This window comes from Cololabis saira, chromosome 16 (assembly GCF_033807715.1).
Source record: "Cololabis saira isolate AMF1-May2022 chromosome 16, fColSai1.1, whole genome shotgun sequence".
Classification (NCBI taxonomy): Eukaryota; Metazoa; Chordata; class Actinopteri; order Beloniformes; family Belonidae; genus Cololabis; species Cololabis saira.
In genome coordinates, this window is record NC_084602.1 from 27,321,526 (window position 1) to 27,337,340 (window position 15,815).

Below are 15,815 nucleotides of genomic sequence, written 5' to 3' on the forward strand. Positions count from 1 at the left end.
CACAACCAATAATATGAGCCCCATACGGCGCATGCGCTCTGGCGGCCCACTTATGTGCAGCCCTGTATATATATATATACACATATACATATGGGATTATATATATATATATATATATATATATATATATATATATATATATATATATATACAGAAACAAAAACAACCCCAGCAATAACTACAATAATAAGTCATATCTATTCTTTTTATAGAAACAACTTTAGCAGTCATACTCCAACAGTTTTTGACAGTGTTGTTAATTGAACTGTTCACTTCAGTGGCGCTGTAGATTACCCACCTAACTCTGCATAAACACATTCTAGTAATTCTGTATTCACCTGTCTCCTATCCTGTCACATCTCCAGCCCCACATTTACTTAATATTTATTACTCTTAGAAGAGAGAAAATAAATTGCTTGAACCTGATAGGATAACATTTTGTTGAGGGCGCCACATAGCTCAGTTGACCGGGCGCACCATGTGGGGAGGATATCGTTCTCCCGCAGCCGGTCCAGGTTCAAATCCCAGCCTGTGACCCTTTGCTACATGTCTTCCCCTTCTCTACCCCAAGTTTCCTGTCCAGCCACTTTCAAATAAAGGCCATTAGCGTCCTAAAGCTGGGCATACACTGTGCAATATTTTAAATCGTTTGAGTCAGCCCCATCTCACACTGCACGACTAGATCGCTGCGTTCAAAAGTTCACAGCCCACGATTTATGGTCTCACACTGTACGAGCCGATGCTCTGATGCGACCCGTCTGCTCACACTATACGTTCATAAGCCTCTCGTCGGACTTCTGTGTACTGGAAATCGAGGCCGGTTTTAATGGGGGGGCAGGGGTGGGCTGTGCCCACCCAAACGTGCGTCCTGCCCACCCAATCAAAGGTTATGGGGATCCTTTATTTTTTTATAATTTAATTTTTTTTATATAAAAAAAAATCACAAAATATCTGTACCGTTTCTGATTGGGTGGGCACTGCGCATCATTTTTAGACACAACAATGAACGCATACCGCAAAAGTTGTGCCTCGGCGGAGGGACCCGGCGTCCCAGCAAAATGAGCACAACAGAGAGGTGTTCAAAACAGCGCACAGAGCACACACTGAAGGCTGAATTATGGTTCCGCGTTCACACCAACGCGCAGCCTACGCCGTAGGCTCTGCGTTGGTGTAACGCGGAACCATAAATCAGGCTTTAGCAATTTGTGCCATTCTGTGTGGCGATAAATGAAAAAAGATTAGACAACGCCGTGATTGGACAAGGAATTGGCTGGGCAGATGTGGGAAATGCAGTCTTTTTTTTCTGCTATTAAAACATGATTTGTAATGTGAATTTGCAACACTTAAACTACAAATAATAGTTTTTGACGTGACATCAGAGATTGCGCATGCTCTCTGCGAAAGGATGAGTCCAATCGGGTCGTAGCTGCTTCAACTGTGCGATTCCTTCATGAGGAGCGATCAGGATTTCAAACACGTTTGATTTTCTTGCGAGCACACGATTCGTGATCGGGAGCTCGTCGTGACGTGTTAATCTCTCATCGTTACCCCACGTACACTGCACGAGGCACGACCAACGATTGGGTCGAAATCCGGCCCGATCCAAAAAATAGTCGCACGAGTGGAAAATCGGTCGATAATCGCACAGTGTGTGCCCGGCTTAAGACCTGGTGTCTTTTTTTTTTCTTGGTGTAAAGGTTCTGGTGTAATTAAATATTATGACATAGACAACAATACGTGTGATGTCCACATATGTGTACGCCAGTTCTTAGGAGGCTAGAGCCACAAAATCTTTAAAAAAACGAATAATATTTTGTTGAACTTTTAGCAACTTCAGCATCTATATATAACAGCTGTCCAAGTGTATCATGTCAGGTCAACATGAATTGTTGTACCTGAATTGTGAAGTGTTCCTTTTTAATCATAATGACAGACTATCCTGGACAATTAAAGAAAATAAATATGAAAACAACCTACAAAATAGCTTAAAAATATTTTTTTATATATGAGAAAGTAAGTCAGTTGAAAATGTGGGATTTTAAGTCCTATTATTATTATTACTGAAATGTTGGTGAAATGTGAAATGTTTACCATGTTTACCATTACCACCAAAATTACCACCAAAATTACCATATTTCATACATAAGTAGATATACATATAATAAAAAAATCCATAAAATAAGTAGCCAAATTTAAGTACTATTCTCCAATAAGCCTTTATAGTTGAATTTTCAAAATCCAAAGTATTTATTTGAATGCCTCAGAAAGAGTTAGAAAGCAGTGTCTAACTGATATTTGATATGGTCTATTTATGGCCAAATTACCTTACTGCTTTTGCTTGCAATAATTGCAGAACCAACCTACTTCTTTTCCATCACAAAAGCTAAAAGTGCAAAGCAAAATTATTTTAAAAGCTGGTGCACAAAACATATGAATGAATTTCTCATCCAGAAATGAAGTTCCAAATGGTCCTGCTTTACTTTAAAACAGGCTCCAGGCACTCGTTTATCAGAGAGCATTTGTATTTTCATCTTGAATATTTGTTTTTCAGTGAACCCTTCACAGAAGCACAACACCTGACTATCAACTAAAAGCAACACACAATACGGACTACTGCCTTTGATTTGAAGCGGCAGGGCTTTAACGGTGACCCCCACATTTGGCTGAAAACGTAGTTTCCAAATGCGGTTGATTCAAACAAAGAGAAGCAGATAAAACACTGTTGCATCTGTTTTGAAGGCAGGTAGGATTTTTATTGTTCCACATCAATAAAACAGTCTCATAAGGCTGTAATTTTTGCTTTCACATGATGCTGTGAACAAAAATGACTGGGTCTATTGAAGAGGGAACAAAAACGACTTTGCTTTTTGGCCACTTCTATTAAAATTACTGTGATGTGAATCTGTTGTAACCAATGAGATAAAACAACAATAGCCATATTAAAATGATAATAGCCTCCATTATGGGCTAAAATTGAAAATAAAAGAACTAAAAACCTGGCGGAGGAATTGAGCATCTTTTGTGTCCATAATTGCAGTTTACTTGCTACTACAGTATGTTAAAGTGAACTTGGTATAAAAGAATAAAGATGGACAAAGAATGAAAGCTGAAATAAATGGTGAGAGAATTACAGAATGAAAATGCTCTGTGAAAAATATAGAAACATTAAGAGATACAATGCAGAGCCAGAACAGAAAAAGAAATTAAGTTCTGACTTGAAACAACTTTAGCGTAATCTCTGCTGTGAGTCAGTGCTGTATAAAACTCCATTAAACCTGACCTTGTCCTTTCTATTTGTTCCTTAGCTGTATTTAATAAAATCTCATGGATCTATGAACTGTACAACCCTTCCAATAACATCTTTTCTTATTTCCTATGAAAACGTCATCGGGGAGGGTGCACAGTGATGTGGTGGTCAGGGCTGTTCAGTTGTCAGCTTGAGCTGACAACTGAACCCCTCTCTGAGGGGTGTTTTGCATGTTCTCCATACTGTATGTCTGCATGGTTACTCTGGCAGTTCTTTCCATAGTCCCAAAACATGCATGTTAGTGTGATTGCTGATTCTGAATTCAAGGAGAGTGTGTGAGTGGGCATGTTTGCCCCGTGATGGACTGGGGACCTGTCCAAGGTGTACCCCGGCGCCGATGACAACTGCAGGGCCTCCAAGTCTCACACATTCACTGTGAGAATCACACCGTTCAACGTGTTCACACACTCTCATGTCATACCTCTGACATCTCACGCTGAGAAACCCATAAATATTAATAAGCGCTGTATATTTTAACACAAAAAGCAATGAGGTGTGCAAACGCTATTTATGATTACGTAGTAATTACACAATAATTTGATGCCTGTTCATGCTCTTGTGCAGAGGGTACAGGACTCGTGGTTGCCCGGTTACCGTAGTCACCATCAACTGTGAATGCAATGGATGAGGCATCAGCCACGTGATCCATATCTTTCTGAAGAGCTGTTTTAAACCTCGTTTTTCCCCGAGCTGCATGCCGTCATGCTGCCCAGGAACCCAAAGGGAACGCGCCGTGATATGGCCGACATTTACAGCACAATATCCCATTTCAGATGTTGTTTATGTTGCAAAATCAAAGATCAGAGTCACCCTGTGTCATCGTTTAGCTGATTCTATCTTTTGATTTTGCTGATTACGTCACTTGGCTTTGTAGCATGACGATGACTGGTGAGGAAGTGATAATGGCCGGCCATTGGCTGAGTCGACGGTCAATCGGCATTAATAGAAATACATGTATTGCATATAAATTCCCCCCCCACACACACACGCACACACACAAATCATCTGTCAATCAAGGGGCTGTGGGCTTTCTCTAGTATCGAGATGCTTCATCCTGAGTTACATGTGATATTCTGCACTGGGTACGGGATACTCAGAATCTTGAAACTTGGACTCTAGTCATGAACAAGCCAACTGGATTAAATGGGTTTGTGAAGGTATTTATCTCTTTTTGGTTGTAAGATAAATCATGTATTTCTTGTTCTGTCCCAAGAAAGTGTTATTGTAAAATGTTTATCCTCGATGGTCATGTTGAATGAGACCATAACACATGCCATAACTCCAGACGAAGATACATTAACTCACTCTGAACCTTCATGAAACTTGCAACTGGAATATGCTCCAGCGCCCCCGCAGATAGGATAATGCAGGTACAGCAAATGCATTAACTTTCATCGGCTTTTCTCATCCTGTAATCCTCTTATTAGTGTTTAAAATAAATATACCCTCACTGTTTATTCAGACAAATCCCACAAGGGATGTGTCTCGCGCCACTTTCTAACAGCTGATATGAATTCCCATAAAAGTTATTCTGCTGACAGCTGGGTTCAACTATGAGCGGCTTGACACTGATGGGGTGGTGGGGCGATGCATGAAACAAGAACACTACTCATACTGCGAAAAAGGGAATGTGCATGAAGAGGCAATGGATGGGTTTTGGTTCAAAGCAGAAACTGGTGGTGAGCTGACACTAAATGCAATCTTATGATACAATCTTTGAATAAAAACATAGAGTTCCTCTATTACCAGGATGTAGATTTTAAAGCAGCACAACGTAACTTTCAGCTTTTCTGAGTTTGGCGGCATCTTTTGGACAAAAGCGGTAGTGCTTTACCAGAAAGAACACTACGTTTCCCATGAGCACCAGCGCGTACTGCCAGAAAGATCCTGTCCCGTCGCGCGCAAAAAAAAGATGTTAAACTGCTGGAAAGGAACTGGAATTTACCGGGATATCTTAAACAAGGAAGCCAGGGAGCGGTATATGGAGAAAATAATGATTATTAACGGTCTGGATCCATAAGAAATCCCTAAGAATGGAGCTCCTGGTCGGAGCGGCACTCTTTAGAAAGATTTACTGCCGCAGTTCTGCACAACCCACGTCTTAGGCTACCTTGTTTAGGAGTGTTTGGCAGCTGCTTTGGTAAATGTTTGACTCGCCATGTGTTTCAATAAATTAGTATAATAGTACAACATACAGTACATGTTTTGTATTACTCTTACTTTTCTTTTTTTTTGACTGCTTTGAAGAGGCTCCGAGGCGTGAGCAATATTTTTTTTTCCTCGTGAGATTATTTTTTTCCTCTGCAGCTACAAATCAAATAGTTAGTAGTGGGGAATAAAACCCGTTTGAATGATCCGACCCCGGTCTGTGAGTGTTTGTTTGTGGTTTAATAAACCCGTGTTTTGATCCGACGCCCGTCTGTTTGTTTACTGAGGAACGTTATGTTTGGTCGGACTCGTTACAGCCGCGATCCAACCGAGCAGACGACTCTTTCACTCTTTTACTCTGTTATCTCAGGCCTCCGTGGTTCTGCCTCCGAGCAGGAAACCGTTGAAAAGTTAAACCATTAGCGATCTTTTCCCCACGTCTGTTGTGTGGAGCTGCTGCAGCCACAACGCAGCAACGGGTTACCAGCTTCTCCTGAGCTCTTGCTCCACGCCCCGCCCACTTTCGTCTCGACTGCGAATCGGGAAGGAGGGGGAAGTGACGTATGCCGTAAAGCAGTCAAAGCCGTAAAGATTTGTAGTTTTTTAGTGTGGCAGGGTTCCTACCGTGCTCCTCAAAGTTACATAGTGCCAGTGAAGACGATACAGACCCCTCAGACCATGACAGAGGTGTCATTAAACCTGTTGGAAGTTGATGTACCATCACAATAACTCTGGAAATATGATATTAAGGTGGAAAAGTTACGTAGTGTCGCTTTAACAGTCTTGTGGAAGAGAAAGTACACTCTCTTTCACCTCAGAGGTTTTAAGTATCAGACAATACTTATAATAAAACAATCTGGTAATTACCAGGTTTTAAGTTGAGATCAATACATCTTCTAATGTGCAATATATCACAGTGTCAATATTTATTAAATTAAAACTAAAGCAAAATGCAAAAGCAGTGTGTGATAAATTATGTACCATTCCTCATTACCTTGTGAAACCATCGTTAGTGCACTAACTTCAAGCAATTGTTCTCTATATCATGAAAACTGCTGGATATTTTAATGCCCTCTAAGCCATCCATTAACTGCCTGCTAGTTTTTGCTTTGATTATACACGTTCCTGTGACAGGGTGCTGGAAGGCAGAACTCAACAAAACCACCCTTCTGGTGTTTCCTCCAAAATTGACATTGCCATTTATTTTTGTATGGCACTTCATCTTCAAATATTTCACAAATGCCATATGTGAAGGTTATTGAGTGTCACATAAGGCTGTGAAACTGTAATAGGACATTGTAATGGGATTAAGGTGTTAACATTCAGTAACGTGACTATATTTGGATGAAATCACTGTTTATATGTTAGTTTCTCATTCATATTATTAAAAATAATAATTTTAATACTTCATTTAATTTATTTATCTTTACCGCATGAACACAGTAATTGCAAGGCTGAAAATCATGGTGTTCCAAGTCAAAATCATCACCCTTCCACCACTGTCCTTGACAACTGTTAAGAGATTTTGCATATATGCTGTGTTTGATTTTTGTTAAATGTTTGCTTCCTGTATTTTAGTTAAACGTCTTTGCTTTTACTGCATCTCTCCAAAGGAAATTTCTCCACAGATCTTTGTGATTTGTTCAGATGAAAATTTGCAACCCTAAACCATCCTGTAATGTAACTCTTAGAGAGTTTATGTCCTGGGAATCCTTCCAAAAAAGCCATACTTTGTGAGTATTTGACGAATTGCACTCATGTTAACTTTAATGCCTAATATCCTTAATGAGGCCAGTAGAGTCCCATTTGCAGTTCTTGGGTATTTTACAATTTCTCTGAACAACGCTCAACTTGGTGTTGGGGTTAAGTTGCTGGGACGTCCATTTGAAGATGCCTGAACATTTTGCGCTGGAGAAAAACCTTTCACACCTCAGAACAATTCAAATTGTTTCTTAATCGTTTCATTATCCTATCTGGATTAATGGGAAGTTTCTCTAACACTCCTGCTAATGTCTCTCCTTCTTGGCATTGTGTCAATGCACGCCTAAATAGTCCAGACAAGCATGTTGCCAAAACTTTTAATTTTATAGAGGTAGTGTTGAGCAGTCATTAATTGTCCACTTACTCAATAAAGTGCTTTGGAATACCAGCACCTTCCATTTAGCATCTTAATTAAGAGCATACTTAGTTTTTAGTCGAATACATTATATATCATTCTTCATTTGAGGTTAAGATCTGAAACCTGGTAAGGACAAGATTTTTTTTAAATATATCTGTTTTGACCAAGGAAAGCTGGGATGGGCTCCATCAGGTCCCTGTGACCCTGAATGAGTGGTATAATATATATATATATATATATATATATATATATATATATATATATATATATATATATTTTACGGGGAAACTTCATCTTCAACCCTAGTGGTGGAATGAAAATGTCAATTCCCAGTTCAGATCCCTGTGGAATCTCATCCAGAGATGAAAAGGGTCAAACCAATACAAGAAAAAGAATATAAATATAAAATATATATATAAATATAATATAAAATATAATTTAAAAAGGAAAAAAATACATCAATACAACAATCAAACAAGTAAAAAAGCTAAATCATAAATCCTACATCAGATAAAATTGTCATAAAGGTTTTTAGGGCCAATGTTGTGTTTGTGCCAACACTGGAGTTGTTTTGAAACACTTAATCAAACACATCGGGGGAAAAGAAGATAAAAAGCCAAAGCTCATGAACAACTGATTCTTGATCGGCCCCATACCTCTGGGTGTCCAGCAATTCTCTGGGTCTAATGATCGCCTTGACCAGGGCGTCTGGCCGCACCGACTTCTGAGGCGATGTCTTAGGGCTGGAGTCTGACTCTCCGCTCTCCTCATCCCCCATGGCTTTGACATAGCTGCTGCTCCGCATCCGACGACAAGGGATCTCATCATCTTTCTCACCACTAGGATAACCTCCCCATTCATCCTGGGGCACCTGGTTGAAAGAGAACGAGAGAAGAAAACTCATAGAATGTGTTTATCTGTAATATTCAGGGTCTATTTTTCCAGACATAAATAGATAAAAAGTCCTGTAAACATGTTATCACCTCCAGAGGACGCATTACCAGCAATACATGAGACATTATGCATTTGATTTGGAAAGCTTTTTTCTTTATAAAATAAAATCCCACTCAGTATGTGGAAGGACTTTTTTAATCAGTACTAAAATAAATAAATAAGTATATAAAACAAAAAATAAATCGAAAAGAAAAAAAATGCAATGAAATGAATCCTAACATTAAAAAAATGATTGAAAGAATTATCATGTTGCAATAAATCAGAGTTTTACTTAAAATGTATTGGACAATTATTGTTTTATTAATACATTTATTATTGGACAAATTTAATTCATTTCAGAGTACTCTTGATTGATAAAGTAGAGTCCCTTGAAATAATGTAACGTGTAGATATTTTCCATTTTAGAAAGAAAAAGAAAGAAAAAGATTTGTTCATTCTACTACAGAACTGTGATATATGATTTACACTAAAATGAAAAAAACTGGTATTTGATACACTTTTTATTTGATACACCTGTGGCAACATTCAAATTCAGTTAATCAAAAAAAACTTAATTAATCTTCAAAGGAAAATGAATTGTTGGAGTAGTTTTAATGAATCCAGTCTCTAATCGTTCATTGCTGCAACACAACTGCAGAGTCATCCGAGCAGATGATAAGACTGAACAGGAAATCTGAGGTGTACAACATGTACAGAGGAATAGTGAGAGTCCAGCTCTCTACAGCAAACCAACTGATGGTCGAGGTATCTCCTGGAGTTTTTGACATAGTAATACTATAATACCTGATTTGGCCAGATGACTGTGGGTTTGTTGAAGCAAGTGTATGATTGGCGTCTCTGACTCCAACCCCACGCTGATGAACGAACTGCAGTGGGTCCTGGAATGTGCTTGTTTGCTTATTCAGGTGGGCCAGTAAAACTTTCTCTCAGACTAAAATGTAATCCTCTGATCTTCACGTTTTTATGTCCCTTGTTGTGTTTACTGTAAAGTACTGTTATAATTATTTATGAAAAGGGCTTTAATTGGCCTCACTTATTTGAGTTCAGAACTATTCCTTTAAAAGGGATCAATAACCTTTATGGATCTTTTTCAACTGCTCTGTATTTTAAATATAATTTAGTTGGGTGAGAGTGGGGACAACACTTCAACGAAAAGGCTGTTGTGCATTTAACTGAGGTGATAATCTTGATTTTGGTAGAAGAGATTGCAAGACTACAGAATCTGCATTTGCTCGCTCTTTTGTAGCTACAGCATCTCTCATAAAAACAAGCCACCAGAAAACATGTTCAAAAGTGTTTATCCTCCCTGCTAAAGGGCACATTTCACTCGATAATATATTTTGATCTAATGGTTCTTCATTGTACAGCTCTTCTACTTTAAATAACTTAATATTACTAGCGCTTACGAGAGACAAAATGTTTTCAAACCTGTTGAAACCTTTTCCGTTGCCAAATCTCTAATGGATAAATCACACCATGCTAACAATAGGTAGTGTATTATAAAGAAAGAAAAAGTAAATTAGTAGTCAACATTTTTATAAGACTATTATCAATTATTTTTCTTAATAGGTTCTTTGATTGATGGTGGCATGAATCATTGAAAGAAAACAACAAAACTGGTTAGACAGAAATCTGAGATAAAAAACAAAGAAATCTGATGTTTTGAAGATTCTTCCACAGATATTTAGAAAGTATCTCAGAATTAAGTTTCATATAATATCGTTTTCGTTAATAATGTTTTTAATTTATGTGGTTACTCTTTGGTGACCATGCTAGACCTGTTAATATAAGGAATTCCTCTACATGTACATTTGTCTACATCTACTGCATCATCTTTTTAAGACTCAATGAATAAAAATGTAGGATTATGGGGTTGTGACTTCACATCATCTTAAGGCCGGGACACAGCAATCTGATAATCGGGCGCTGGACGCCGTCGGGCGAGGTCGGTGACTTGTGTCGGTTTGAATTTGGCTTGTGTTTGATTGCATTATATCTTCCTTATTAGCCATCTTATTTTCGACCCTTCTTGGCTTCTTTCAGACATGAAAATGGCGGGGTCAGTTCAGAACTCGAGACGGTTGTTCATTTTTACTTTTGTTTTTCTGCGACATCACAGATTAGCGCCGCCTGCAGTTATGGGGGTGTATTACGCCGCACACAAGCGCAGAACGTAGACTGTAGTCGGCGTCGGGTTGGTGTGTTTGGGAGTATTTTTTTGTCCAATTCGGGGAGACGAGGGCCGACTTTCAGCCGTCGGGACGGTGTGTCCTGGCCTTTAGTCCTCAGTCTTTTCTTTATTTCCTCTCTGCTGCATAAGATCAACCAAAAAGAAAACTAAAGCAATCACAGAATTTATAAACTTAAAATCTATTTATAATCTAGGAGATGTACAGAAAACAAAATGAAAACCAGCATTACCACCAACCCAGAAGAAAACAAACTATGGGATGAACAGAAGCAATATCGGGGTGGGATTTTCAGTCCAAGTGATATTCTGTGATGAATCACAAATCTGCACTGATCAATGATGCTTGAACTCTTGTTTGGTGCATGTCCAATGAAACATAAAGATGACTACCTGAATACAACAAGCGCATTTCCACCCTCAGTGAGGTTATTGCATTATTATGCATTTCAAGTCCAGACCCAGGGAAGGTGCAGTGATTCAAAAAGATCATGAACAATGTTTAGCTCAACAGGTCCTTGATTAAATGTGGACGCTGGCTAAAAAAACTGATGTCATATTCATTCATGCCTGAAACAATTCAAGTTATCATGAAAGTCACAAAAACAACAAAACAAACAAAAAACACCATTAGTTTTATTGGGCCCGAGCACTTACAGTGCGAAGGCCCTATTGTATCTGTAGGAATTTTTCTTTCTTTCTTTCTTTCTTTCTTTCTTTCTTTCTTTCTTTCTTTCTTTCTTTCTTTCTTTCTTTCTTTCTTTCTTTCTTTCTTTCTTTCTTTCTTTCTTTCTTTCTTTCTTTCTTTCTTTCTTTCTTTCTTTCTTTCTTTCTTTCTTTCTTTCTTTCTTTCTTTCTTTCGACGAAATGAGGGCCTTTTTGCACCCCTAAACGTGCCCCAAAAGTCATCAAATTTTGCACACAGGCCAGGCCTGGCGAAAAATGTGATATTTCATGGTTTACATTAATGGCCGTGGCAAAATGGCTCAACAGCGCCCCCTAGAAAACTTTGTGCCTCAAGCCCCTCAATACGGTTTGACATACATGCACGAACATCGGTACACACCTGTATCATGTCGCAACTTAAAGAAAAGTCTCTTGGCGCCATGGCCAAAACCGAACAGGAAGTCGGCCATTTTGAATTAATCGTGTAGTTTTGGTGCAATTTATGCCAATCCTTCGGCAGTTAATACGGCCCGAACCGTAACGTGCACCCAAGTGTGTTATACATCAAAATGTGTGTCTCCATCCTGCGACGACACGCATTACTTTGCTCAGTCAAAAGCGTTACCGTGGCGACGATAGATGCCAAAAAGCGGGCCCCCACTTCATCTGGTTGGTCCATATTTGATAGTTCCTACTTTCTGCCATAACTTTTGAATGGTTTGACATAGAGACTCGGACTTGGTTTTGAGTCCTTGACCATAATTGGTGCAAATTAGCCCCGCTCCTTCTTCTGATTAGTCGATATTTGATAGTTCCTATTTTCTGCCATGTTTTTTGAATTGTTTGACATAAAGAGGCATGGGTGGTGTCATCGGACTTAGTTTTGAGTCCTTGACCTTTATTGGTGAAAATTGCATGCACGAGGGCCCGTTCATCGCTGCTTGCAGCTTAAATTTTATTTATTATTTCCTGCTTATTAGTCCATGTGTCCTTCATTATTGAGGGATTTCATATATTTTTTCTCTATTAAACACCTAAAAGTAAAAAAAAAGAAAAAGAAACAAAAGCAGAAATACTATTAAAAAGTTACGCAATTCCACATGAGTTGTAATACAGAAGACTTTCTGTCTCATTCAGAAAATTGCTGCTAGCGGTCCATTTTTTGAGACAACAAAAGGTAAAAGAAAGAAAAAAAACCTATTGCTCTAGTCAATAACTGACAGGGGGACGGTTCATGTTCATGGTCATCCTAATGACAGGGTGCGTTTTCCCAGGAAGCACTGAGGGAGGGAAAGAACAGCGAGCTCTCTGTATTTTGTTTCAAATGTTGACTAATGTGATGTCCTCTAGAAATGCCTTACCCTACCTTTAACCACAGGCATTTTATTAATCCCTTTTGATGTGTGTTTTTTGAGTTGTGAGTCATAGGTTTGATTTGTTTTTCTTCTTTCTTTTTTGGCTTCATGAACATCCCCAACAAGTTCACCAATGTCACTTTGATGTTGCGTGTCCCCTACTGTAGAGTGTTTACCAGCAAACACCTATTTTGAAAAAGAAACATCCTCAAAATCCAACTTTAGAGTGTAATTATGGGTTTAAAAATAATGACTTTAAATAAATATTACTACCAAAAATGATCTACCTATTTTCTTTTAGTAGTTGTGAAATGATTCAGGACTACGTGAGCGCCTCCGACTGTAAAGTCGTTACAGGTTTATACAGCACAAATAATATCAATCTGGCCTTGAATTCTGAATGTGAAGCGAGCGTGTAAACATCTTTTATATGGGCAGAACAGTGAGTAATGATTAATGTACTTTGATACTAAACTAATAAGCATTTTCAATATTGTAATCAATTCCAGCAGAACACGTGTAACAGTTGAATAAGAATACAGATAATGTTGAAAATAACAATGTGAGTCCTTTACAGTATGACATTACACTGTACCCAGTAATGTTATTATATCATCTTAATAGGTTTGGTACCGAAGAATGTGGTAAAGCTGATTAAAATCTGTGGGGTTAACTTCACCTTCTTTAATGAACCAATGCTTATTCTTTGCAGTGTCATTCCACACAATGGGACAATTTCTCTTCATATCTCTGCATCCTGCCCTTTCTCTCCTATGCGTGCTCACGTACACACACAGACGCGCACACTTTTCTTTCATTAAACAAAGCAACAGAGCTTAATTATAACAACAGCTGAGTCAGGATCTTAGCTTCTCTTACGAGGGAGCTGATGTCGTACTGCAACACACAGCTGCAGAGACTCTCCAGTGTCACACAAGTGCAGTCTGCTGCCTGTATGCGATCTTCAAAGCTCGGCTTAGGTCATGCAGTCATAAAACATGACATTGTCAGTTATCATTAAAGTCTATGAGATGGTTTAAGTCTTCCCAGGCGCTATAGGCATTCATCACTTTAACATCCTGGGAACCAGAATGTCCTGACAACAATTCAAATCCATCCGTCTTTAGATTTTATGAAGTGACATCTGAGCCTTGTTCATATGTCTTGGATCTAATAACTCTGGAGACGAGGTTCAGTCATGAAATATTTTAAAGAATTGCCCCCAAACCACTATGAATAATCAAAATGTTGGACGAATGTTTTATACTCATAATACTGATAATGCGTTTCCCTCTGCCGAGCCGTGACTAACTCACTATTTACAAGTTCACGGAGAACGGGATGGCCACAGACAGTGTTTGGCAAATGTCAGTGGAAGACAGGGTACATCCAAATGTCACCAGTGCATCAGACAGACAACATCATTTTTTTTGTGATGCAAATGTGAATGAAAATGTGATTGTCATTCAAAAGCAAGTGAGAGCAGTTGTAAGCCTTTCCAGTACCAAATGGTGCAAGATGAAAACACCTTTATATGATGAAATCCTAATAAAGCTTTGAGTTCTCAACAGAAAAATGTGATTAACTGTAAACTGAAATGTGAAAACCAACAATGTCACACTGTATCTCCTGGGGAAGACAACGGCTTCTCTATGACACTAATAAATGCACGCTGATCTGCAGCTGCTCTTGTGTTAAAGCAAATCAAAATGTCTTGAATTACTGATTAATTAAAGCTTTCCAGTCAATCTTTGTTCACGAGAGGAAGTGCTTAATGAAAGCTGCCTTTGATTTTTACGCTGTCGAGCTAACACGGAAGAAGGTGGGACTGATGAAGTCAGTCTTGGTCTCTGGAGCTGGCATCTCAGATTTGATAATTACAGCCTGACAACATGGGAAACAATGCCGGCATAAGTCTGTGATGCACAAAATGAGATATTTCCGTTACCAAAGTCAAAGAAAAAACACCCAAGTGCAAAAGGACACACTGTAAATATGGTTTGATGAATCAAACCTAGTTTTATGCCTTTAATTCTAAACAAATACTCGACACGGACATAAAATTACTCATTAGAACACAAATGCACACTCAAACACACACACACTGATAAAAGTCATTCATCTCCCTCGCCATGTCAGGCATACACCATCTACCAAATGGAGTCGATGGGTTAATTAAGTCTTGAAGGGCTTTGATATTTTTAGACATCTAATTAATGAAAAGAAAGCCAGAGGACAGACGCATGCTGTGGCAAGATTTGTTTAATTTAGATTTGATGATAAACTGACTGTTGTAGGATGTGAAGATATAAAAAAAAGCAGTGGACAGCGTGGCGTGCTTGTGCTGACTGCTGTAAAAAAACATATCATCAGAGCATTGTTTGAGGAGATAAATTAGTGCTCCAAAGGAAAGCTGTCAGAGCATTTCTGGCAGCTTTCCACTCTTCAAACTCATCTCAAAATAGTTTTATTAATGTTTTCCTCATCAGTCGTAGGACAATTCTCCACAATGACCAAGCAAAAGCAGATTTTGTAGTTTTTTTTTTCATTTATTACAAATTAAACAGTGTAATGTACCGTTTACAGGCAACATGTATTCAGAGCCCCACAATTTTCTTCTTTCTTTTCATTTATCCGTAAGATTAAGCTTTAGCTTCACCGAAATCCACTAGTGCCTATGTTGGACATTGTTAAGACAAACACAGGTCTATAAAGCGTCTCCCAGTTGCTTGTGTATATATACACATGTGAGACTGAATTTTAACAAAGCATGGATTAGAGGACAGATAAAAGATAATTTCCATAGTATTTGAAATGCCAAAAGCACTGCAGCCATTATCATTCAAAAATAAAAGAAGCTTGGAGCCATCAAGGCGTAGAGATCTGACTCCCTGGCCACACCATGAAAGTGAGAATGATGGCTTCGGCTAAACAGGACACCAACAAGGCAGTTGTGACTCTGAGTGAGATCCAGAGTTACTGTGAGGAGAGAATAAGACCTTCCATCAACCAGGCCTTAATGACTGAGTGGCTAGACTGAAGCCATTCCTCAATAAAAGACACAGGACAGGCCACAGG

General features: G+C 38.7%; 1 protein-coding gene across 2 annotated transcripts in view; it reads right to left on the reverse strand.

Moving 5' to 3' along the window:
• dlgap2a (discs, large (Drosophila) homolog-associated protein 2a) overlaps nucleotides 1-15,815 on the reverse strand; it is a 164,311-nt gene that overhangs the window by 49,861 nt on the left and 98,635 nt on the right. For both annotated transcript variants that reach the window (XM_061743414.1, XM_061743413.1), the window contains one exon: nucleotides 8,231-8,445. In XM_061743414.1, the coding sequence (XP_061599398.1) occupies nucleotides 8,231-8,445 (215 nt within the window). The remainder of the gene's footprint in view (nucleotides 1-8,230; nucleotides 8,446-15,815) is intronic.